Raw genomic sequence first — 25,038 nt, forward strand, 5'->3', positions numbered from 1 at the left:
GGAACCTTGCTTGAGCTGAGTTTAATGTGGCTAATAACAACAAATCACATCAGCCGCGCATTGTTAACATGGTCTGGCTTTTCTGAATTTCATATAAGACTGCATGAAAAGCTACGACGAAGTTTAGTTTTGCGCGCGCGTTTCGTGAAACAAGTATTTGGGTCCCACTTTCGGTAACTTATTGCTACGTTCGAGTTTGCGTGCCACATGCTTACCTAACGTGCAACTAGCTGTGGCGATGTTTTTTTTTGGTTCCATATATTGGATTAATGCAGTGATATCTCCAACACTATAAAAATTTGCTATCTAAAAATCCAATTTCGTGTTGCAATTTGGCAAAGTGTAATTTACCAAAAATATTGCAGTTTTTACTGTTGCTGTTGTAATTGTTGCTAAAGTGCTTGTTGTAGTATTCCAAATTTTACTCACTACCAATTCCACAGTCAAACAAATAAGGCATTTGCTGAGTGCCTCCACCGTCGGTGCATTCAAGTGTGAAAACATTAGCAACAAATGTTGTTGTTGTTATTTCGTTTTTCTTTGTTTTTGGTTTTGTTCTTTGTTGTTAAGTCGTTGCAATTCTTTTGATATGAACATTGTTATACTTGAACGAATGCAATAAAAGAATTGAGGCAGAGCAAAACAAAAAGGAATAAATAAAAAAAACTGTAAATTGCTGGTGTCACTTCAAGCCAAGGTAAGGAACCACCGCCAAGTGTGGTGCCTGTTCGACATTCGAATGTTCGACATTTGTGAATCTATGTATGTAGATAAATAGCAGAAATTCAGCTATAGCTATGCGTGAACAAGACGCGCAGAAAAAGCGAGATTTAAGACAGCAAAAACAAATATGTTGAGAGCCTTGGTATTGCAAGAAAAGCGCGCAACGAAACATTTGTGGCATAAAAACCATTTAGGGCAATACATTTTTTGAAATGTTCAGTTGAAGGAGTAATTTTGTAAACGAATATTGAGATAAATTAAGAATTTCGCTGAGATTGTAAAAATGTCGAGCATTTCAAACTTGAAAAAATGTTTGGAAATCTGTGAAACTAAAAAGTATGGATGCCACTGTGAGCCTTTAGAAAAAAGAAAAAAATGTTCGGATATTTATTTTTAGGGCAACCAAAAAATTGCTAGAAAATATGCATTTTTGGCACCGAATTTGGCACAGTAAATTAGCTTTGAAAAAATTTGTTTTACAAAAAAATGATTCTTATTTAATATTATTTCATATTCCAGTACGAGTAACAAAAATATTAAAAAAACAAAAACATAACTCAGAGCACAGGCACATAAATTCTGAAAGTTTCGAAATAAAAACACTAATTCAATTATGGCGGCCGCCGTAGTCGAATGGGTTGGTGCGTGACTACCATTCGCAATTCACAGAGAGAACGCCGGTTCGAATCTCGGTGAAACACCAAAATTAAGAAAAAAAAAAAAATAAAAACATTTTTCTAATAGCGGTCGCCCCTCGGCAGGCAATGCCAATCTCCGAGTGTATTTCTGCCATGAAAAAGCTCCTCAAAAAAAAAAAATATCTGCCGTTCGGAGTCGGCTTAAAATTGTAGGTCCCTCCATTTGTGGAACAACATCAAGACGCACACCTCAAATAGGGGGAGGAGCTCGGCCAAACACCCAGAAAGAGTGTACGCGCCAATTATATATATATGATTTAATTATGTAACAAGACAAAAGTATTAATTCACATGGTTGTTGTAATATAAAAAAAATGTTTTAAATTTTCGAACAGAAATCAATGTCTGTATGTTGGCCGCCATAGCGGAATGGGTTGGTGCGTGACTACCATTCGGTAGTGCCCGGGTTCGAAGCTCTGATAGAAGGAATAGAAGATAGAAAAAAGTTTTTCCTGACAATGGGCGTCGCTCGACAGGCAATAACAAATGTCCGAGTGCATTTCTTACATAAAAAAGCTCCTCATAAAAATCTATCTGTTGTTCGAAGGCGGCATAAAACTGTAGGTCTCTCCATTTGTGGAAAAACATCAAGACGCATACCACCAATTGGAGGAGGACTTCGCCAAATAAAGGGTGTAGCGCCCTTCGCGACAAATACTATTGAACATTGAAAATGTTTTTTCAACGTTCACCGTCATAATAAGCGCATATTTGAGGGTTAAAACTTCGAAAATTCTGCATATTGAATTTTGGTGTGATATGGTTTTTCTTGCAATTCAGCCACCAGTACTTTTTATCTCAATCTAGCCTTTGTTTTTCGATAACATTGTGCAGAGATTTCCTTCTACTTCCAACTCCGAATTGCGGATTGTAGATGAAAAACGTCAACATTGATAAACATGAAACGACGGGACGCCTGGACGCTCACGGCGGCCATAACTGGCTTGTCTTCGAGAGTCTCGAACAACTGTCTGTCTTAGATGTCAACAACCTAAAAAGGTTCTTAAACCGCCTGGACTGGCCATCGTCATACTGTAAATAACCGCTAAAGAAGTTGGTAAAAAGGATGTGGCAACAAAATGGTGCGCAAGCGCTAGTTGAATTCTGGATGGTGATTCAACCAACTAACCGTTAAATTTACTACTTATTTCATAATAAAGGGTTTTCCAATAACAGGTGTTAGGCGTTAAGCAGGAGATGTGATTAGCGATTTTTTATGACCGGAATTTGATGGTATTGATCTAGAAAAAGTTTTTTTCAACAAGACGGCGCTTCGAGCCATACAAGCAGCGAAACCGTTGATCTTTTACGGGAAAAGTTTCCGAACCGTGTTATCTCTCGAAGAGGTGATCACAATTGGGCACCGAGATCTTGTGATTTAACACCTTGTGAATTTTTTCTTTGGAGCCACGTGAAAGAGAAAGTTGGCGTAGGCCAACAGCCCAGGGTCGATACTAGACCTCAAGGAAGGAATTCGTGAGGCTATCGGGGACATAGGGCAGCCACTTTGCAATTCGGTTATGGAAAATTTTTTATGAAAAGGATATTGTTCTGTAAGCGTGGTCGTGGTGGTCATTTGCCTAATGTTATTTTCTATTATTAACGGCATACCTTCCTCTATATAATGAAATAAACACCCGATCATTTATATTAAAAAATAGCATTATTCTTTGAATATCAAAATAACACCTCTTATTGGAAAACCCTTTACAATACAATAAATAACTTTTTATTAAATAAAAAACAAAATGTTTTTGAGTGAAGGAAATCTATATTTTGAGCTTAACGTGCTCCATTGCTTGTCTGTTTGTATGCTGCAGTCTAATTCACAAGTGCCAAGTATGCCATTTGCAAAAATTATGAATCTTCTGATAGGGCGATTATTTTGCGCCACCGTGTATAATAATTTTTAATGCAAAGAAACTAAAAAAAGCAATAAATATTTATTCTAATACATTTTTTTACACCCGGTTAACCACAGCTAGTTGATTGCATTGACCCCCCACAGAGAACTTTTTGCTCGCCAATGTACTAAGTTCTTTTGCAAATGCAAATAATCTACTAAGTTTTTTTCTGTAAACAAAAGGTGAATCACCACCACCAGTAACGCCAACTAAAGAAGCATTATTGAGCATAGGGCGCATGGTAGCCAAGGATAGAGAAAATAAACACAACTTTATAACGCAATTTTTCATAAAGTTAGTTTCATTTACTACTACCAACTATGTATGGGCTAAGTGTTGTTGTTGCATTTGTATAAAGTTGGCATATAAAATTTCATTTTAATATTTTGTAGTGACAACAAATTACTTAGCATATGTATACATGTATGTATGTAGGTGTACAAGTATATAATGCAGAGCGTAAAAGTGAGTTTTCGCCATTATGAAGTCTAGTGCAAATGGGTGTTGTCAACAATTGCAGTTGCAGGAGATGGAGATGTACAAATGGTGGTGATGATGAAAATGCTGATGATGTTGACAAATAGCTGTTTAGGCGATATTAATGATACTTGAAACCAAATATACATATAAGTATAATATTTATGTATCGAATTTTTTAGACGTGTGTGTTTGTCTAAGCGTAGATTGCCAAATAAATATTTGCACGATATGAGTGATTACAAATTTATTAAGCTAATGAAAAATTGATAGATATAATAAAGACGGTAAAGTTACAAAGATTAACTTGAGGAAGATAACAAAAAAGGCATTTTACTGTATTTGGAGATACCTCGGTGTCTGTACTTGCAAGTAAATACTGAATACTTTTTCTCCAAAGCAGGTAATTTTTTAATCGATGCTGTTTTCGAGTTTGCTACTGGTATTCATACTTTTTTGCAGTATTTGATATATGGCAGCGCTATAACTATGTATTATTCTTTCATGTCCAAGTAGGCCATGTAAATTTCAAGCATCCGTTATTTTTTCGAGTTTTCTTTCCTTGTAACTTTTGCGTATAATTTATTTTGAGAAGTTGAGACTTTGCGATTTTGCAGTAGAAAAGTGTGATCTTTTTAGAGAGCGAGCTTTTTATAGACTACACCAAAAAGGCTAATCGTAATATTGATGAAGTGAGCCGCTACTTGAATTGTGAAATTCATTGTACCAATTTGCAATATGTCAAAAATTGTGAAAAATGATAGCACGAAATTATTGACCGTCTAATTCCATTTTTGTCAGAGATAAATTCTTAAATCCATTGTAAACAGCACTAATATGGCTTACACATAGAAACTGAGTGTGCTTATGGTACACGGTGGCGCAAAATTAATCATCCAATTTTGAGTGGTGTAAGCCTTTATTTTGACCTTTACGCACTCCATTTCTTGTCTGTTTGTGTCAAATTTGATTGAGGTATGACGACATTTGCAAAAATTATAAATCTTTCGATAGCGTGATTATTCGCCACCTTGTACCTGATTTGAAAGAGAAATTTGAAAAAATTAAACCTTATTTTCCGTCACTTTATAAAATTTCACTTGCTTATTTAATTGTCGTATTAACCGCTGCAGCGGCCGCTGTAGCCGAATGGGTTGGTGCGTGACTACCATTTGGAATTCACAAAGAGAACGTAGGTGAATCTCGGTGAAACACCAAAATTAAGAAAAAGTTTTTTCTAATAGCGGTCGCCCCTCGGCAGGCAATGGCAAACCTCCGACTGTATTTCTGCCATGAAAAAGCTCCTCATAAAAATATCTGCCGTTCGGAGTCGGCTCAAAACTATAGGTCCCTCCATTTGTGGAACAACATCAAGACGCACGCCGCAAATAGGAGGAGGAGCTCGGCCAAATATATATATATATACATATATTTTAAATATATTAACCTCTGTTCCTTGCGAAAGATTTCTCTTGAAAGCGGGATATTGATATTGATTACCAGCCACAGAGGATATAAGGGCCAATTTTATATTATTAATATATTTATAGGACATAGTCAAAAACATGGTTTTCCCACTTTTTTCGAGTTATGTCATGTATGTATGTACATATATGCCCTGTTCATTTCACTACCTTCCCACATTCTCATAAAGGGTTTTCCAATAACAGGTGTTATTTTTGAATAGCCCGCTATTTCGGATGCCACTTTTGAAGCTGCCATTTTTTGATATTTGACAAGTAGAAACTACGCTATTAATAAAAATGGAACGTTACACTCTTAAACAACGCATTGAAATTATTACAATTCACTATAAAAATTATCGAAATTTGGCAGGGACGGTTCGTAAAACTCTAACATTTTTGGGTCATCGTGAAGCACCTTGTCGGACCGCAATACAGAAATTGGTTAAAAAATTCGAGCTGTTGGGGCAAGTTAGTGATGTGAAGAATAAAACCAGTGCACGTCGCTAAAGAACAGCCGAAAATATTGCTGTTGTAGCCGAAAGTGTTGAAGAAAACCCAGGTTTTTCCATTCCTCGTCGTTCTTTGGAATTAGGCATTCCACAAATGTCATAACACCGTATTTTGCAAAAAGATTTGGGCCTTAAGGCTTATAAAGTCCAGTTAACACAAGAACTCAAGCCGGCCAATCATCAACAACGTCGAGTCTATGCTGATTGGGTCGTTGAAATTCATGAAAATTATCCGGAATTCCATCAAAAAATTATCTTGACTGATGAGTCCCATTTCGACCTCGGTGGCTTCGTGAACAAGCAACATTGTCGGATCTAGGGGCTCAGAAAATCCAAGAGTTATTGTTGAAAAGCCTCTCTATCCTCAACGTGTGACTGTTTGGTGCGGTTTATGGTCCGGCGGAATCATTGGACCTTACTTTTTCGAAAATGAAGCTAGAGCAACACTTACGGTGAATGGATTGCGCTTTCGAGAGATGATTAACGATATTTTATGGCCGGAATTGGATGGTATTGATCTGGACAACGTTTATTTTCAACAAGACGGCGATACGTGCCATACAAGCAACGAAACCATTGATCTCTTATCGAAATAACACCTCTTATTGGAAAACCCTTTAGTGTTTGCTGTCTTATTAATTAATTCTATCATAATTTGAGAAACAAACTTTTAGAAAAATCCAAGCACTTGCTGATTGTTGAAAACATTAATGCAACTGGATAAGAAAGTAGACTTAAAAAATTGAGCAATTTATATGCCCGTAGCAACCAAATGTTATTTCAAACAGCAAACCGTATCCACTTGTGTTGGCACTCAAATTTTTTGTTTGTTAAATTCTCTGTAGATTAAAGATTTATAAATCCCTTTTGCTCTCATTTTTCATTACCAGCAAAAACATAAATAATAAAAAATCAACCAGCCTGTTGGAGCTGTGGAAGCGTCATGACTCATCTACGTAAAACAGCAACAGCGCTTGTGAAGCGTACTTCTTTTTCGGCTGCCGCAACGGCAATACCAAATGCAGTGACCTTGCCAGAGGCGCTAACGCATGCGCCACCATCAAGGGCGAGTGCACCAGTAACACCAATAGCAACACACGTGGCCGAGGAGAAACCGACGAGGTATGTAAATATATGTCAAAAAAAAAAACACAAAAAATATTTGCTTTTAATTTTACAAAAATTGTTCCTTTATAGTATTCCTGGCACAAATGCACGTCCTTACTCAGCCGTACCAGGCCCCTGGGGCATGCCAGTGTTGGGCAACTCATGGCGTTTTGCACCGCTAGTCGGTAGGTAGAGCGCAAATACTTAACCATAAATCGAAAATATTTTCCTATTTGTTTCAGGTCAATATCGCATACAGGATTTGGATAAGGTTATGAAGGAGCTACACATTAATTACGGCAAAATTGTTAAAGTTGGTGGCCTCATAGGACATCCGGATTTGTTGTTCATCTACGATGGCGATGAAATTAGAAATATTTTTAAAAAAGAGGAAACCATGCCACACAGGTAAGCAATTTATTTAATATCTTTATTGACTTTGAGTTACAGCTTCAGGAGCTACTTTTAATGCATATGTATATATAATGCGTATATAGTATATAAAAAATAAATGCATTTCTAAAACTTAAGCAAAATTCACAATACGAGCATACACGTGGCTATTAGGGCTTTGCGCTCAGACCTGCCTCGACTCAGTGACAGGAACATTTTTGGTATTGGCCTCTTGCCGAATTCTCATATAGCACTTTTAAACAACCGAGAGCGAAAACCACTGCCTGCTCTGTGAAATGAAAATATTTGATTGCCAGTTATTATTATTAGTAGCATAAAGGCCGTATAATTTGAGGTTTCAAACTTCGTCCAAAATGCGTAAAATTTTCATCAGAATTCCGAAGTTTTTATTCAGAATTTTTATTTTTTTCTTTGATCTTGCACATATTTTTCCAAATAACGACTGAAGGGAATGAAATGCAAAGACAGTCCGCATTCAAAGTTTTGGAAACCAACGAGATGTTCAGCAACTTGCACTTTGAAACACTGGATTTAAATGAGCTATAAAATCACATACAGGAAAGAATAAAAATTAAAAATCTCCACTAAATAGTTCGAAAATTTGTAGAACATTTCCTGCATTGTTTTTTTAAGTATTACTTTCGAAACTTTAAAATATACTGATTTCGTTGTAGTATGAGCTATATTTTTAAATAAAATTAACAAAAGAAAATTGGCATAAAAATCATTGCGAATGTTGTAAAAATCGCTGTGCCAACTTTTTTAATTCCCTGTACATCTTCACAAAAAAATTAAAATTAAAAAGAAAATTGGGTTCGTTGCTTTCTACCCAATTAACATTAAAAATTAAATAAAAATGTTTTACATTCAACAAATGGATTAAAAGCGCAACGTTGGGCGAAAAAAATTATGAAAAATCAACGAGAATTGTTAGTCTTTAAAAAATGCACAGTATGCTATTATACTAAAATTTAATGGGCTATAAAACTGCATACTTTGTTTACGGATTGGCTCAAAGTTCTACGGAAGAGTTGGTGGGGACATTGTTCGTTAAGTGTCCATGCAGTGAGACTTAGAATTGCTTGAAGTCCTTTCTGCAGAAACTGTCTGGAAGGACGAGGTGGAATCACCTTAACACCTTCTTCGCAGCTGCCATGCACTCTCACTTTTTCGCTACACCTGCGGATATTGCGGGTTTAAATAACACACACTTGGTGAAATTCATGAATAGCTTGAAGCGGTTAATACGAACGTAAATAGTCACCATCTTTTAATCCAAAGCCCCTTCTTTCTTTTTTCTACCTGTCTGGTTCCTTTCCTTCTTCTTTCCCCACTCCCCCTATATGGTATGGTAATTTTGAATATTTGTCCAAGTGGGCTAATCGCAAGGTACGCCATTTATCCAAAACTAACCTAAAATACATATTTTTTTAAATTCTGAATAAAAACTTTGAAATTTTAAATTTTTTTTTTTCAATTTCGCACAAGGTTGAATTATTTATTTATATGGTTTTCAGCTGTACTTTTATGATGAATCAGTTAAAGCTAAATAAAAAGTTAATACATAGTTGTAATATGTTCAACTGCTATTATTTAATCACCACTGTACATGCCCAAAATTTATTAAATGGTAAAAATGTGTATTCGTGGAACATGTAACCGTCATCACTTCAACGCCGATTTACCTATCTATTGCTTTCGAATATTAAGTGCATTTTCAAAGAGTCCTGTGCTGCAAAGTCACATAAGTATAGATATGTATGTCAACAGACGTTGCAGCAGAATGTCTATCAGAAAAGATATGCGTATGTGTATGAATATAGCAGTTACAGCGACCAATTAAGTTAAGAGTGCACCATAGGCATACTCGTATGTATGTATGCATAACATGTATGTATAGGTGTGTGCCCTTTGCACGCACTCTCTAGAGATTTTCCACTGTTGTCGATGAGTTTCCTCTTTGTTTTTATGCACAAACTTAATTAGACATTTAATTAAAAATTGATTGCCGTAAATTGCATTTATCCATAGACCCAACAGCAAGAGCAAAAAATGCAAGTGCATGTGTAGGTACAAAGCTAAAATTTGATCTTACATAAACACGTTCTCCTGAGCGGAGATAGAAATATGTTTTTGCAAAGAATATACGGGCCTGGTTCATTAAGTATTAAAAAGCAAACAATTGCCGAGGTATTCATGCGGATACTCTATAGAAAATTGAAGGTGTATAACTAATTTCGAATTGGCTGAAGGTGAAAGTTTATTTTGTTGTGGTCCGTTTCAAGCTGTCACTGCTTTATGTACGGACTAATCATTCGATTTTCTTACTGTTTACATTACTTTTTGTCAATAAATAATAGAGAGTGGCAGAATAACAGGTGAATACTACCTAAATGGTGTTTCGACTCATGAATTACGTCCCTAGCCTTGATTTTATTCAGTGGTGTCAACTTATTCCCCCTGTGTTTTATATATAGGTATATATAATTGGCGCGTACACCCTTTTTGGGTGTTTGGCACAGCTCCACCTCCTATTTGTAGCGTGCATTTGATGTTGTTCCACAAATCGAGGTACCTACAGTTTTAAGCCGATTCCGAACGGCAGATATTTTTTATGAGGAGCTTTTTCATGGAGGTTTGCCATTGCCTGCCGAGGGGCGACAGCTATTAGAAAAAACTTTTCCTTAATTTTGGTGTTGCACCGAGATTCGAACCTACGTTTTCTCTTAATTTCGAATGGTAGTTATGCATCAACCCATTCGGCTACGGCGGCCGCCGTAATAGGAAATTTTAGTTTGATAATTTAACTTTACATGCAATTTACAGTTTTTCCGAATTTCAGCTTTGAACGAATAAATTTAAATAATTTTAATTTTTTAATTATTTTTTAACTACAATAAAAAATTCCAGCTCAATTTGAATAAAAAAATATATAAAATAAATTAGAAAACGCAATGCTGCTCTGGTATTTGAAGAAAAAATTAAAAAAAAAAATAACCAAAATAGTTCCGATTGTTCTAATTTTCATATAGAAATTAAAATAGCAATTTACGAAAAATAATAAAAAACTGAAATGAATTTCATTAAAACAAAATGTCATTTAATTTAAAAATTTCAGTTCATAAAGACTGTTTTTGTTTAATTGTTTATGTTTATGTTTGTGTTTTTTTTTTATGAATTGTTATGTTTATGTTTTTTTATGAATTGTTATGTTCATGTTTTTTTTTTTTAATAAAATTAGAAACCTTAATTTTCCAAAATCTCTTTGTTGGTACAATATGTTGGCCTAAAGTTGCGATTTTTTTTTTTTTTTTGAAATTTACAGTTTTTGAAAAAAAAATTTGGCAACAAAGTGCCGTACTAGATCACTCTCTCCGACCAAAAAGTCATGCGAGTAAATCAAAATTTGACCGGACAAGAACCGTGAATCCACCTTAAGACTAGCCTTTTCGGTAAGGAGGACCAGCAAAAAATTTAAAGATTTTTAAGCTATGAAAACTCTGACAAAGGCACTTACTTTGTACTGTAATGCCTATTTTGGTATTGTTTTCAATTGGATTCAAATTACTTATCATTTTTAGAGTACTTCTTTTATTTCAGCTTCAAGGCATTTAGCTCTATCAATAAACGAAGCGAAATTTTTTTTTTTTTAAGAAATGTCTGCCATAAAATACTTGACGTTCAACCACACTTCAGCGCCCCTTGCTTGAACGTAAACATCATAAAAGCCTACAAAAACAGTAATCGTTTCATAAATAGCCTACAGCTGATTGTTATGACGCCACACTCTGAATTCCATTGACGCCTTTTTCACTCCATCTAAGGCAGCGTTAGCAGACGCGCATCTCGAAACAGACTGAGCAGGTATGCAATGCGCCACGAGCTATGCGTGATACAGCGAAAAAAGTAATTAAAGAAAGTCACAAAAATTAAAAGAAAAAAAACTAATAATAAAACATTAAAAGTAAAAAGAGCAACACAAACATACTCGTACATATATATTTATAAAGAATTACCGCATTCAAGCTTCTGTTGGCTTACATGCAGTCGTAACCACTCATGCACTATATGTACCTACAGTCATATATTATATGTGAGCATAGGTACCACCCATACACACATTCACACATTTACATAATTGCGTGCGTGTGAAACTTTTTTAGTAACGATAATCGAGCGGCATTGGCTTGTGCGTAATTTTCTTTACCGGTGCCGGTGCTGGTGCCAACTATCCGGTGAATGAAGTTGTGTTAGAATCGTAAATCTTGATAGGAAGCACTGGCCCGGCAGGCGTGTTGGCCGAATATGTAAAAAAGCGTTGCGCATTAATGGCGGGTGAATATCACAGGCGACGTTCACATTTGCACGTCCGTTACCCAGGCATAGTCTGTTGAAAGATCGCAACTTGAAGCTGTTAAGACGAGCCGAATTTGGGTAGATACAATATTAAAGTTGCATATACAAAGCCGGGGTTTATACATACTTTGGCGTATAAATATTTATTTTTTGTTTGTTTTTGTTTTTATTATTTTTTTTATGATTTGTGAAAGAAAACTTGACGCAGACATTGTAAACTAAGCATTTCGAATATCGTTCCGCGAGTCACATGTCAATTTGTTTTAATAGAGCCGCAACATAGGCGCTGTGTGTGACCTCATTACGCTATGAAGGCATACAAATGTATTTATTTATTATTATTTTCATTTTTTTATTTTTATGGCACATGAAATTGTGCGTCTTTCAATTTTTTGCTATGTCAGTTATCAGTTCCTTTTTACGCAATGCGAGCCTACTTTTGCGACTGCGAAATTTAATGGCGATATTCACTATTTTTTACTAGTACTCGTACATTCCCTCCATTCAAATATGTATCCTACGCTCCTTTGCTGAAATAACGTCGTTACAAAAAAAAAAAGAAAACATGTTTATGCAAGTATGCCCACCTGCGCTCAAAATGATAGAAGCGCGACAAATTACTAGGTTTTAACTTGTTTCGCAAATTATCCTTAAAATTTTCAATTCACGACATGGAGTTTTACAACCCATTCAAAAAAGAGTAAGCTTTAAGTCACTCAAAATCACTTTGATTTTTGATCATTTGTTTGCATACGCTGTTGAGCAATTTTTTCCATATGAAGTCAAATAAAATATAGCTTAAAAAAACTAAAAAACACGCTTTTATTGCTAATCGAACTAAAAAGTAGAAAATAAGTTTTAATGACAAAGGGAGTATGCATTTTGCTTCACTGGGATGCATTTTGCTTCACTTTCATAACCCTCTGTACATAGGTAGTTGCCAATAGAATGATTGTAATATTTACTATATCAAGCATCCCACGCTTTTAACTCTAATTTGAATTACTCTATTTGTATCTTAATTTTTGTTATAATTCTGTTCTGAGGTAGTTGACTATGACTGATCCTTCGATTTGCTATTACTTCATTATAGGTCCCTTTGTCATTAAAACTTATTTTCTACTTTTTAGTTCGATTAGCAATAAAAGCGTGTTTTTTAGTTTTTTTTAACTATTTTTTATTTTTAGTATATGTAGGTGTTTACGAGTAATATACTATTACACAACCGCACACTAAATACTAACCTCAATGGTGGTGTGGAAACTAAAAATTTCCCAATTTTTGTTTAAAAAAATACCCAATTCATGTTTCTACCGGTATGGCAATATTGGCAAATGTTATAAAAAATGCACATTTTTCAGCGCTCTCACGAGAAAAAGAGTTTCCCATCTAGTCATCTATGTTGTGTGTTCCGAGTCGATCAGATTTTTAGAAGCCAGCGAAAATTAAGCTCAAAGATTCCGTTACAGTCATTCATACATACAACCCGAGCTAATAAAAGTGTGTTAAAAAAATAAAATATTAATCCTGGCAATCCTAATAAGGATAATGGAAAATTTATCTCACATGTCTCACACTGCACTCGTTCTTCGTGACTATTTCGCCAAAAATTCCACGCATATCGTTCCGCAACCACCGTATTCGCCTGATTTGGCTCCGTGCGACTTCTGGCTATTCCCAAAACTCAAGAGACCACTACCGGAAATGAACTATTTAGCATGTTTCGGGGATTGCAAAACTCGTTGGCATAAGTGTATTTCATCGAGAGGGCATTATTTTGAAGGGGATGAAATTGATTTACAAGAATAAATGACGATTTTTCATATTACAACCAAATTCACCTTACTTTTTGCCCACAGGTAAAAAAAGAAAATATTAATCCTGGCAATCCCAATAAGGATAATGGAAAATTTTTATCAAATTATTGCATTGTCATCGGTCCTTGATAGGTGTGCAAAATTTCAAGTCGATCAGATGTTTAGAAGCCAATGAAAATTAAGCTCAAAGATTCCGTTACATACATACATACATGCATGCATACATACATACATACATACAACCCGTCCTAATAAAAGTGTGTTAAAAACAACGGAAATTTTGTCCCACTTAAAACTTTCACTTTGTTATACTAATATTAAAGGGGCTATAAAACTACCATACATAACCGGTATTCTGATTTCTAAAAACAGTTGGAAATTTTGTTGTATGTATTTTGTGTTTTTTGAAATTTGATAAATTCTTGTAAATTTTATACGAAATTTGCAGGTTTGAGTTATATGATTTTTTTTCTTGTGGAATGCACTGTACTTTCATTAAAAAAAAAACACAAAACTGGTTAAAAAAACATTGTTAGATCTTCATGATTCGTTACACTTCTATTATTTTGAACACAGCTGTATAAATGACCACGAACTTGGCTTTTATGATATGAAAAAAAATTCATGGCGTTATCCCCTAACAGTATCTCTTTCATTAGTAGGAAATATCTATGCCTTTTTGTACTTTTACTTAGGCAGGCATAGTAAATTGAAAGCTTTAGGGCCGCATTGCGCGAGTTTTCGATTTTTCGAGTTATCACGTTCTTCCAGCAAACGAGTATTGCATGTGTACCTAAATATTTAACACCTTTTATTTGATTTTTTGGTGTACGCCTATTTCTTTTTGTTGATTTTCATAACCCAACGGCTTTGGTGCGAATTCGCACTTTCGATTTCAGCTTAAGAGTTTTATTTCTTTTTTCTGTGTATTTGAGCTATCAGCACTTTTTGTGAACGCATGCTAAATAATAGCACAGTAAAACCTCTTTATAACGATTCGATTGGAAAATAAAAAAAAATTGTTATAAAGAAAACTGCAGTATGGAACTTCTATCAACTTGTGTTAGAATAAAGTCATTCGTTGTCGCCTGTCGACATCGTTATCTCAGCTAACGGTATACCATGGAAACATACTGTTTTGACGAGATCGATCCATAAGGAAAGAGGTGTTAGATAAGGCACATGAGGAGGTGATTAGGTTATGGTGGTAGTTGGTCTATACGACCAACTCACTTAGACATTACAGGTCCGTTGTGATACCACTGAGTAACACGGGCACCTCATTTATTCATGTTCATGAAACCATTTTGTGGCTCTTATAGTAGCGCAGGATTGGTTCAATCTCAACGCCGGGCAGTTCCGTAAGAGAATTCAAAAAGTATCTACCTAGAAACCCTGCTCGGATATTAGCTGAGGCTGGACAATTGCAGAGGAAGTGCTCAACTTTTTCTTTCTCTTTCCCTTCCGCATCTCTACAACTTCTACAATATTCATGGAAAAAAACTACTAGTCTCAAGAAATACCCCCCAAATAGTCAATGGCCGGTTATATGTTACAAGCCACGAACTTCGAGATATCCTCCCTTGAAAGGCTAAGCAGTTCTTTTGTATTTTTCTTATTTATTTGTGGCCACAGTAGCCTAGCTGTTACGCATATGGATACTGTTGTTTTTCATTATTAGTTTGCACGAGAAAAGTAGTACCTTTCCTGGCTAGCTCAGCGGCTTTGCAATTTCCCTCAATGTCTTTATGACCGGGAACCCAAATGAGGCTGGCCTTGAATACAACACTAATATCATTTAGGACTGCCCGGCATTCCTTTGTAATCTTTGATCTTAGTATAGCCGTATTCATAGATTTAATGACCGCCTAGCTATACAAGAAAATATTTATTTCAGTTTTTGTTAAGGCATACGTATTTAGATACGTAGCCACTTCTTTTATAACTAGAACTTCTGCCTAATAGACTCTGCAGTAGTCTGGTAGTCGAACGGATAGTTCAAATCCTAATTCCTAAGGAGGTGATTAGTGTCGTGCGGAGCACCTTCACATGTCGGACTTATGTTGAGTGTGTCAGCGTCGATTCTGGTTAGACAAGAATCTATCCAAAGCTTTGAATACACATTTGCCGCCGGCGATGGTTTTATCCTTTTCAAGATAATCTATGTGGATAACACCGCGTGCATCATAAAAAACGTTTGCCATGACTTTGTTCGCCGACAGACCCACCTTGAATTTCTTTAGGGCATGTCCACCCGAAGAAAACACTGTTTTGATTGTTCCTTTGGCTGCGGTTTGTGATGATGGATCCATGTTTTGTCCACGGCTAGACTCCTTAGAACTAGTCACACGGTTGCGCTTACGGTCGAGTGTGAGCAGTCGTGGCACCCGTCGCGTATGTAACTTCTTCATGTCCAAATATTCATATAAAATGTGATGCACACGCTCAGTTGATTTGCGGACACCAACTTCAGCTAACTCACTTCGATTCTGCTACCTTTCAATACCATTCTATAGATTTTATCGACGGTTTCTGACGTGATGACATCTTTTGGCCGACCTGCGTCAGTTATGCTGATATGCTCGCAACGGATTCATAACCGTACAAACCCCACTTCTTATCCATACAAATTGATAGCGCAGAGTCCGTTGATTTCGGTGATGGCTTTTTTACGCAAAAAAATAAAGCTTAATGAGAAAATGTAATTCACGTTCTTCCATTTTCGTTGAAACTCGCGAACTCGTCTGCTCTGAATGATTGTAAAATACAAATTAAATGCCGCAGTTTGGCCAAAAATTTTACAATATTTGTTTCATAGTTGATTTTATTTGTAGTCGATAGCAGCAGTCTTAAATTTAATGCTACTATTAGGCAAATTTAAAAACTCGCGGAATTAACAAACCGCCCTCGTACAAGTCCAATTATACTGAAAATTAATTTTTGTATTGCATATTTCGCTTTTCACACTCACAGACCCTCAATGCCTTCACTCAAACATTACAAAGGGAAATTGAGACACGATTTCTTCGGTGACATCGCTGGACTCATTGGTGTGTAAGTGTTAAAGAGCGAACAGAGAGGAGATTACAATTCGCTGTTAAAAGTTTTGATGTACAAACACATATACACACTCATTTGGTGAAGAATCGTGTAAATGTAATGTAATGTATTTGTAATTTTCTAGACATGGCAGAAACTGGGCGCTGTTCCGACAAGAGGTACAACAAATACTACTACAACCACAAACAGCAAAGCAGTATGTGCCGTCACTTAATGAAATCGCCAGCGAATTTATGCAAAGGTAGAGTTTTCGCACAAACAATTTAACGTACATACATATGTACATACATACATGACATACATTTGCACAAAAAACATTTTCATAATTTCTTAATTTTCTTTTTTCAATGCTAATGTTTACTGAATTGTCACAAGTGAAACAGAAGAAATGCGTTGAGTGTTATATCACCATAATGATGTTGTTGCTTATTATAAATTACAGAGTACATGAAATGCGCAATGAAAATGATGAGCTGCCTGAAAATTTTCTACATGAACTACACAAATGGGCGTTGGAATGTGAGTATAAATGATAGTAAAAGTAATATGACTAAAAGGACATTTACAAGCGCACACATATATACGTACGTGTGTGGGTGTATGTGTGAATTGGAGGTTGTATATAAATACGTGTGCGCATAATAAACGGAAATATTTCTCTTTATGTGTTACTTGTCAGCTGTGGGACGCGTGGCATTGGATACACGCCTTGGCTGTTTATCACCAGACGGCAGTAAAGAGTCGCAACAAATTATAAATGCCATAAATACTTTCTTCTGGGCTGTGCCACAACTGGAATTGCGAATGCCATTGTGGCGTTTTTATCCAACGAAGGCTTATCGCTGTTTTGTAAAGGCGCTGGATCAGTTTACAGAGTGAGTTTTGTAATGGATGGGTAGGCGTAAATCCGGATTTTGAGATAATTAGTTAGAATAGTAAAATATTGATACTGTTTGCAAGCCAGTTATTTTGGAATACCACACATAGTTGCTTTTATTAAATTTAAAATTTGTATTTTCTACTTTCTAGAATCTGCATGAGAAACATTAGCCGCGCAATGGATCGGGCTGATGCTGCGGCAGGGATGCAAAATGCTACGACCGATTCGATTGTGGGACGCATTGTGCGCAAAACGGGAAATCGTAAATTGGCAGCAGTATTGGCGTTGGATTTATTCTTGGTCGGAGTGGATACGGTGAGAATATATACAAGGTGGCGCAAACTTAATCATGGTGGTGGTGGTGGAGGTGTTGTCTGAGTGACACAGCTTAGACCCAATTAGACCAAAAGATGCCATTTTGATACACCACTACTTTTTATTAATCGAACCATATTTATTTGACTATGAACCTGCCTATGTGGTCAATTTTCTTTTCAGCAATTTCTTTCTTTCTGGTCTCCCAATTGGTCGGTTATTGTTAACGTAATTCTGATTATGTCTGTTTGTGGCTTTCTTAACAACTCGTCAGTTATATATATATATTAGGGTGGTCCAAAAAAAATTTGTATGCTGCCGCCCCCCAAAATAGTAAAGAATGAAAAATAAAAAGACCCGTATTTTTTTTTTTTTTAATCAGACCATATTTAATGGTGCCACCGGGGCTTTGAAATATCCCATGTATTTTGAATGGGGAAAAAATACTTTTTCGTAGATTTCATGTAAAAACCTGGAAAATGAATATATTTTAACCGGATAACTCAGTTTCTCTTCATAATTGGTCAGGGAATAACAACCAATTATGAAATAATTAATTTTTTTTGTATTAACTATTTTCATAAAAGTAATATAAAATATTGTTTTTCGATTTTTTCTTAGATTTTAGTTTTATGGGGGCTTTTTGGGGTTCTATAAAAAATAGTTAATACAAAAAAATTAATTATTTCATAATTGGTTGTTATTCCCTCACCAATTATGAAGAGAAACTGAGGTATCCGGTTAAAATATATTCATTTTCCAGGTTTTTACATGAAATCTACGAAAAAGTATTTTTTCCCATGCAAAATACATGGGATATTTCAAAGCCCCGGCGGCACCATTAAATATGGTCTGATAAAAAAAAAAAAAAACGGGTCTTTTTATTTTTCATTCTTTACCATTATGGGGGGCGGCAGCATAAAAATTTTAATTTAAATTTTTTCCCATGCATTTTTGGACCACCCTAATATATATATATATATTAGGCATGGTCGATTTGTGGGGAGACAAAAAAATCGCCCATTGCTCTGTGAAAATCATATTCTAGGGATCAAAATAAGAAACTTTGCCGAAGGAACCATACCTCTAAAACGAATTCTGATGTCCCCCAATTTGGGTCGAACTTTTAGTGTCTTTTGTGGAAAGGCAAAAAAATCGCCCATTGCTCTGTGAATATTATATTCTAGGGATCAAAATAAGAAACTTGGCCGAAGGAACCATACCTCTAAAACGAGTTCTGATGTCCCCCAATTTGGGTCGAACTTTTTAGTTTCTTTTCTCATGAAAATGCCAAAAATGGTGATATTATGAAATGATTGTATAGGGAACCCCCCAGGGGGTGTGCCACTGGCATGGGTGGATCGGCGGTCCAAAGTTAGTGGGGGTCGGTCATACATTTGGACTCGATTGGAGCACTCTAAATTTGTCAAAGTGGGATTTTTCGTTCGACCCAAATTGGGGGACACCAGAATTCGTTTTAGAGGTATGGTTCCTTCGGCAAAGTTTCTTATTTTGATCCCTAGAATACGATTTTCACAGAGCAATGAGCGATTTTTAAATCGACCCGCCCTAATATATATATAATTGGCGCGTACACCCTTTTTGGGTGTTTGACCGAGCTTCTCCTCCTATTTGTGGTGTGCGTCTTGATGTTCTTCCACAAATGGAGGAACCTACAGTTTCAAGTCGACTCCGAACGAGAGATATTTTTCGGTTCTGGATTTGTTAAAATTGGGCCACGTTTGTTTAGTTATTTTACATGTATCCGTGTTAGTCCACTTGTCAACTGTCTACTTCTGCAATAGCGAGAAGATCTCCCTTTTGCACACGCCTTGGGGAAAGCCTATTTCTACAGCATCGAACTCGTTATAGGATGCCCCTGCCTTGCCAATTCATCAGCTTTCTCATTTTCTTCTATGTTCCTAAAGTGCAGTAAAGTATCAAGTTTTCTTTGCATTCTCGGACGATTTTTGAATTGATTGTAGGTGACTTTAAAGCTAAGATGGCTGCTTGACTATCTGAAAAAAATGCATGCTTCTCTTATTCCGAGAACTTCTGCTTGAAAAGTACTATTCCAATTTCCCAGGCGAAAAGACTTGGAGTTTCGAGGCCCTTCGAATGTACACCCGCGCCGACGCCACAATCCATATTGGATCCGTCAGTGTAAAGTGCAGTTGCATTCTCTTTGAATACTGAATTAAAATCCCATTCCTTTCGCGGGGGGAACTTTAGCTTGAACTCTTTTCTGAAGTTTGGGATAACGTTAGTAAAATCTAATGAGCTAATCATAAATTTCGTTTTTGAATAGCTTTTTTGCGAAACAAAAAAAAAAAAACGATTTTAAGAGATGGAAAGCTTTATTTTGACCTTTAAGCGCACTATTGCTTGGTATGCTTGTATACTGCAGCTGTAAAAGCTTTGTGAAAGTTATAACACATACGGATTGACTCCTCGAAACTAAAATTGTACTTGGTAAGAAGCACTTTTCAAAATATGTGTTCCTGATTTTCGTCGTTAATCTGTGAAATAGTTTTATTGTGCCATGACTGTGGAACAGATGATTAGGAGGATTTTCGTATTTCAATTTATTTTCGTAAAAACCCAACCACGAGGACTGTTCGCCCTCGATTAGAACCATTACCTACTATATAAAAAATGATCGTAAAAACTGCAGGCTATGGTATTTTAAGACACATTTTCTATATTTAGCACCGCTTATAAAAACCATAAAAATCCAAGTTTCAAACCTAGAGTAAAAAAAAAATTTAATTTTATTAAAATTTCAGTTTTTTTATCAGTCTTTAGGTATGATATTTTATATCCCATTAAATTTTTGTAAAAGTTTCTAGTCGCTCAAAAATCGCATTATTTTTTTAACACTTTTTCCTGCTGACACTGTTGGCATTTCTTTTAAAATAATGTGCGGTTTTTGGGCCACTACAATCTTGCATCAAAATTCACACGATTTTAAAACTGCATACTCTAAAATTTTAATTAAAAGGTTAAAAATTTTGTGAAAAGTTGTATGTTTTTTTTTGTTCAAAGTGTAAACGGACGCATGTATGTATGTCTTGGGTATAATTATTTCGATTTAACGTCAAATTGTATCTCTATGTTGTTGTTTTAGTAATTTCATTAAATTCGTTTTCATTTTGTGTATTTATTTTATTAAATTTTTTCATTTTTTTTTTTTTTCAATTTTCAATTTGCAATTTTTGTTTTTTTTTACTCTTCAAAGACCTCGGTGGCTGTCTCTTCAACCATTTATCAGTTGGCTAAAAATCCCGAGAAGCAGCAAAAACTTTTCGAAGAATTACAAAAAGTGTTTCCAACGCGTGAAGCGGAAATCGACCAAAACGCTTTGGAGCAAATCCCTTACCTGAGAGCCTGCATAAAGGAGACCTTGAGGTGCGATATTTTTATACATACTATACACATGAATTCATAATTTTTGTTAAGGATAATTACATACATGCATTTTATTTTCATTTTTGTTTCCAGAATGTATCCGGTCGTCATTGCGAATGGAAGAAGTTTACAAACAGATGCCGTTATTGCTGGCTATCACATACCCAAAGGTGTAAGTATATGGCGGACGGGCTTCGGAGGAAATACTAGTATCGCACGCGGCCGAAAGTTCGACCAATGGCAACAACCGTTGTAAATAGTTGTCCTTCTTTACCTCTATGCCTTATATTTAGCGCTCTATTTCTATATTGTTATTTGTCTTTTTTACTTTAACTTTATCTTGATCACACCTTTATCCCTATCGTTATCTTTATCTCTATTTCTACCTTTATCTCTATATCTATCGCCATTTCTACCATCGACCTCCATCTTCATATCTATCTTTCTCTTTATATTTATCTCCGTCTCCATCTCTATCTCTATCCCCATCCCTATCCCTATCTCCATCTTCATCTCCACCTCCATCTTTGCCTTTATGTTATATCTGTCTATGTCTATCCCTATTTCTTTCCTCATATCCATTTCTATATCTACCTCTATTTTTAACCCTATCTACATCTCCATCTCAATCTTTACCACTATCCCTATTCCTAACGCCCTTTCCTTCTCTATCCCTATCCTATGCCCATCCCTATCCCTATCTCTATCTTTATCCCTATTCCTATCCTTATCCTATCCCTATCCCTATCCCTATCTCTTTCTTCATCTCTATCTTTTTCTCCATCTCTATCTCTGTCCCTATCTCCATCTTCATCTCCACCTCCATCTTTGTTTTTATGTTATATCTGCCTATCTCTATCCCTATTCCTTTCTCCATCTCCGTTTCTATATCTATCTCTATTTTGAACTCTATCCTATCCTTATCCCTATCTCCATCTCTATCTCTGTCCCTATCTTCATCTTCATCTTCATCTCCACTTCCATCTTTGTGTTTATGTTATCTCTGCCTATGTCTATCCCTATTCCTTTCTCCATCTCCGTTTCTATATCCATCTCTATTTTTAACTCTATCTCTATCCTATCCCTATCCCTATCCATATTCCTATCCCTATCTCTATTTCTACCTATATCTCTATCTCTATCTCTATCCCTATCTCCATCTTTATCTCTATCTTCACCTCCATCTCCATCTCCATCTATATCGCCATTTCTATCTTTATCTTTATATTTATCTCTGTCCCTATCTTTGTCTTCATCTTTATCCCTATCATTATCTCTATTTCTATCTGCATGTTGTTGTTGTAGCGGCATAAACATTCCCCATACTTACACAGGGGAATGCTGCTGGAGTGACAGTCCTTGGCCAGATATAAATCCGGGTCGTTTCGGTAACGTAGAACCGACTGTCGTGGAAACGTATTTCTATCTGCATCTCTATCTCTGCCTCTCTTTCTATCTCTATCTGTATCTTAATCTTCTCTATACCTGCCTTTAGGCGCATGTGTTGGCATTTGGATTAGTGTAATTTTTGAATTGATTTTTTCGTAAAATAAATAATTAAAATTAAATAAGAAATAATTTAATTGTCAAAATTTGTAAATAATTCGAATTTCTATATGAAAGCAAAGAGGGAAATTCTTTGTTTTAGTGGTGGTTGGTGAATCGAAAGCAGCTGGTATTGTTCCTCTCCTTGAAGTTCGTTATATTGAGGTTTTGCTGTACATAACAGAAATTCCACATTTTGTTTATTTCTACACATCTTTTTTCACTTGTCTACTTTTCACAGACACATGTCATATTCCCGCATCTGGTAGTATCCAATGATCCCGCATATTTTCCACAACCGAAACAATTTCTGCCTGAACGTTGGATGAAGCAAAGCGAAGCGAGTAAGTTAGCATACCATTTTTCATACGATTGCAGGCTAGGCCATGCCAAGGCATGTGTCAATTCCAATTGACACAGTAAAGAGTAGCCTCACAGAATATTTAAAAACGAAAACAAAAACAAAAATAATTTTCTGTAAACAGAATAAATTGATAAATCAAAAAAAAAAGACAAAAATACAGCAGCAAAATTCGCGTACGACGCAATGCCTTTGTAGAAATTTATTCATGCCATGCACTTTCATTACATTTCATAGGTGCGCAATGTCCACATGTCGGTCGAAAAATTCATCCCTTCGTCAGCTTGCCGTTTGGATATGGGCGTCGCATGTGTGTGGGCCGTCGCTTTGCCGAGATCGAATTGAATATGCTGTTGGCAAAGGTGAGTCATATGTACGTACTCGTATGTACGTATTTTGCACTAAGTGAGTGACAGCGAAGTGGCTGTTGCCTTTTGTGTCGCTCAGCAAAGCACGCATTTTAAACAAGTGCACCTACGTACCCATCATCAACACTGGCAAAGTCCCCCCCCACACGAAAATATGAGAATTTCCCAGTAAATTGCAAATTTTGCCAAATTGTGTGCCTACACATACATATGCATTTGCTTTTACCATAGTTTCGCTTATTTCATACGTACCATTTCATTTATTTGCAGATATTTCGAAAATACAAAGTGGAGTACAATTCCGGCGAATTAGTGTATAAAGTAAATTCAACCTATATACCAGAGTCGCCACTTAATTTCAAATTGACGCTAAGGGATGAGTAGGGCTGGTTGGTGGTACGACAGTGGACCGGCTGGTAAGCTGCAGTGGTTTGTAACACACCAAAGTTGCCTAGTAACAGATACAACGGTGCTTTCGAGTGGCGCGACACACACTCTCCCACAACTACTTTCAATGGGTGTATTTGCATAGCTATTGTTTTTGTTGTTCTAATATTACATTTTTGTCTCGCCAATATGAATTTTATACGTGCTTATTTTCCATACAAAATGTTTGCTTAGCGCAAATATAAATTATGCTAATATTTGGTAAATTGTGTACTTTATGGCAGTATTATTAAATTTTATGTGTACATACAATGGAAAATTCTGAGGTCAAACCCTCTTAGATGTAAAGCGACAGAGTTGAATGTTGGCTTGTTTATTTTTATGTGAGCTATAGATGCCGAGATTTGGGAGGGGCACCATAGAGAGGAGATATGTACATCACATTAATTTTGATCGCCCGAGATGACTACGACGATATACCGTTTGAGACAAAATAAAAAAAACGGCAACAAACACAAGGTGACCGAGAAAGCTTTAAGAACCACTTTAGAGTTTTCAAAAACTTCGTACAATCGCGTGAAAATAAAGAACAAAATTTTAAGTTTTTACAAAATTCACACAAATATTTACTAGGGTAGTACACAATTAAAATCATGTGTTCACAACTAACTACGTCAGAGTCGTATCAGCCCTGTCTAGAAAGGAAAGCAGAACTATCGTAGGTATACTGACAGGCCACAATTTGGTAGCGGCACACGCCTACAAGATAGGAATCGTAAACAATGATAACTGCAGATCCTGCAATGAACTGGAAGAGAGGGAAACTCTAGAACACCTTCTATGTTCTTGACCTGAATCAGCTAGAACCCGAATGAAATGCCTAGGAGCTCCAAAATATGAGAAGTTAGAATGTCTCTTAGGGTTTGAGCTTCAGGGCTGACTTAGATTCGCAAATGACGCAGGCTTATTATAAGAAGTCTACTACCAAGAAACGTATACGTCAACATCTTTATTTACAGGGTCCGGCACTCGACGTGTCTGTTAGTTGGCTAAATGACAGTCCAGAGTATTGTTTACAAGTGCGCGGAAGCATTTTGCCGAGAGTAAACGCGAAAAAAAAATCAGTAATGGATTTCAAACGTAATAGCGTGATTGCATTATATTTGGCTGGAAAATCACCACCAGAGACTGTTCGTTAGCACGAGCACTTTAAAGTAAATGACTTTTTTGTTTATCGCACGAT

At 36.1% G+C, this 25,038-nt stretch overlaps 2 protein-coding genes across 4 annotated transcripts in view; one reads left to right on the forward strand and one right to left on the reverse strand.

Annotated features, from left to right (window-relative positions):
• The window catches only part of LOC129243452 (G protein alpha o subunit), a 110,949-nt gene that overhangs the window by 24,437 nt on the left and 61,474 nt on the right, over positions 1 to 25,038 (reverse strand). The window lies entirely within an intron of this gene.
• Positions 241 to 24,005, forward strand: LOC129243451 (probable cytochrome P450 49a1). The gene is made up of 14 exons (XM_054880489.1): positions 241 to 697; positions 6,668 to 6,899; positions 6,975 to 7,069; positions 7,127 to 7,292; positions 16,445 to 16,525; positions 16,656 to 16,772; positions 16,974 to 17,050; positions 17,211 to 17,406; positions 17,561 to 17,726; positions 20,965 to 21,134; positions 21,228 to 21,306; positions 22,921 to 23,023; positions 23,278 to 23,402; positions 23,679 to 24,005. The coding sequence occupies exons 2-14, from the start codon at positions 6,721 to 6,723 to the stop codon at positions 23,790 to 23,792; spliced, it is 1,668 nt and encodes a 555-aa protein (XP_054736464.1). The 5' UTR covers positions 241 to 697; positions 6,668 to 6,720; the 3' UTR covers positions 23,793 to 24,005.

Source organism: Anastrepha obliqua, chromosome 4 (genome assembly GCF_027943255.1).
Source record: "Anastrepha obliqua isolate idAnaObli1 chromosome 4, idAnaObli1_1.0, whole genome shotgun sequence".
Classification (NCBI taxonomy): Eukaryota; Metazoa; Arthropoda; class Insecta; order Diptera; family Tephritidae; genus Anastrepha; species Anastrepha obliqua.

Coding starts and splice junctions, on each gene's coding strand:
- LOC129243451 (XM_054880489.1), top strand. CDS start 6,721: ATGACTCATCTACGTAAAACAGCAACAGCGCTTGTGAAGCGTACTTCT. Junction 6,900..6,974: donor GCCGAGGAGAAACCGACGAG/GTATGTAAATAT, acceptor GTTCCTTTATAG/TATTCCTGGCACAAATGCAC. Junction 16,773..16,973: donor GCCAGCGAATTTATGCAAAG/GTAGAGTTTTCG, acceptor TATAAATTACAG/AGTACATGAAATGCGCAATG.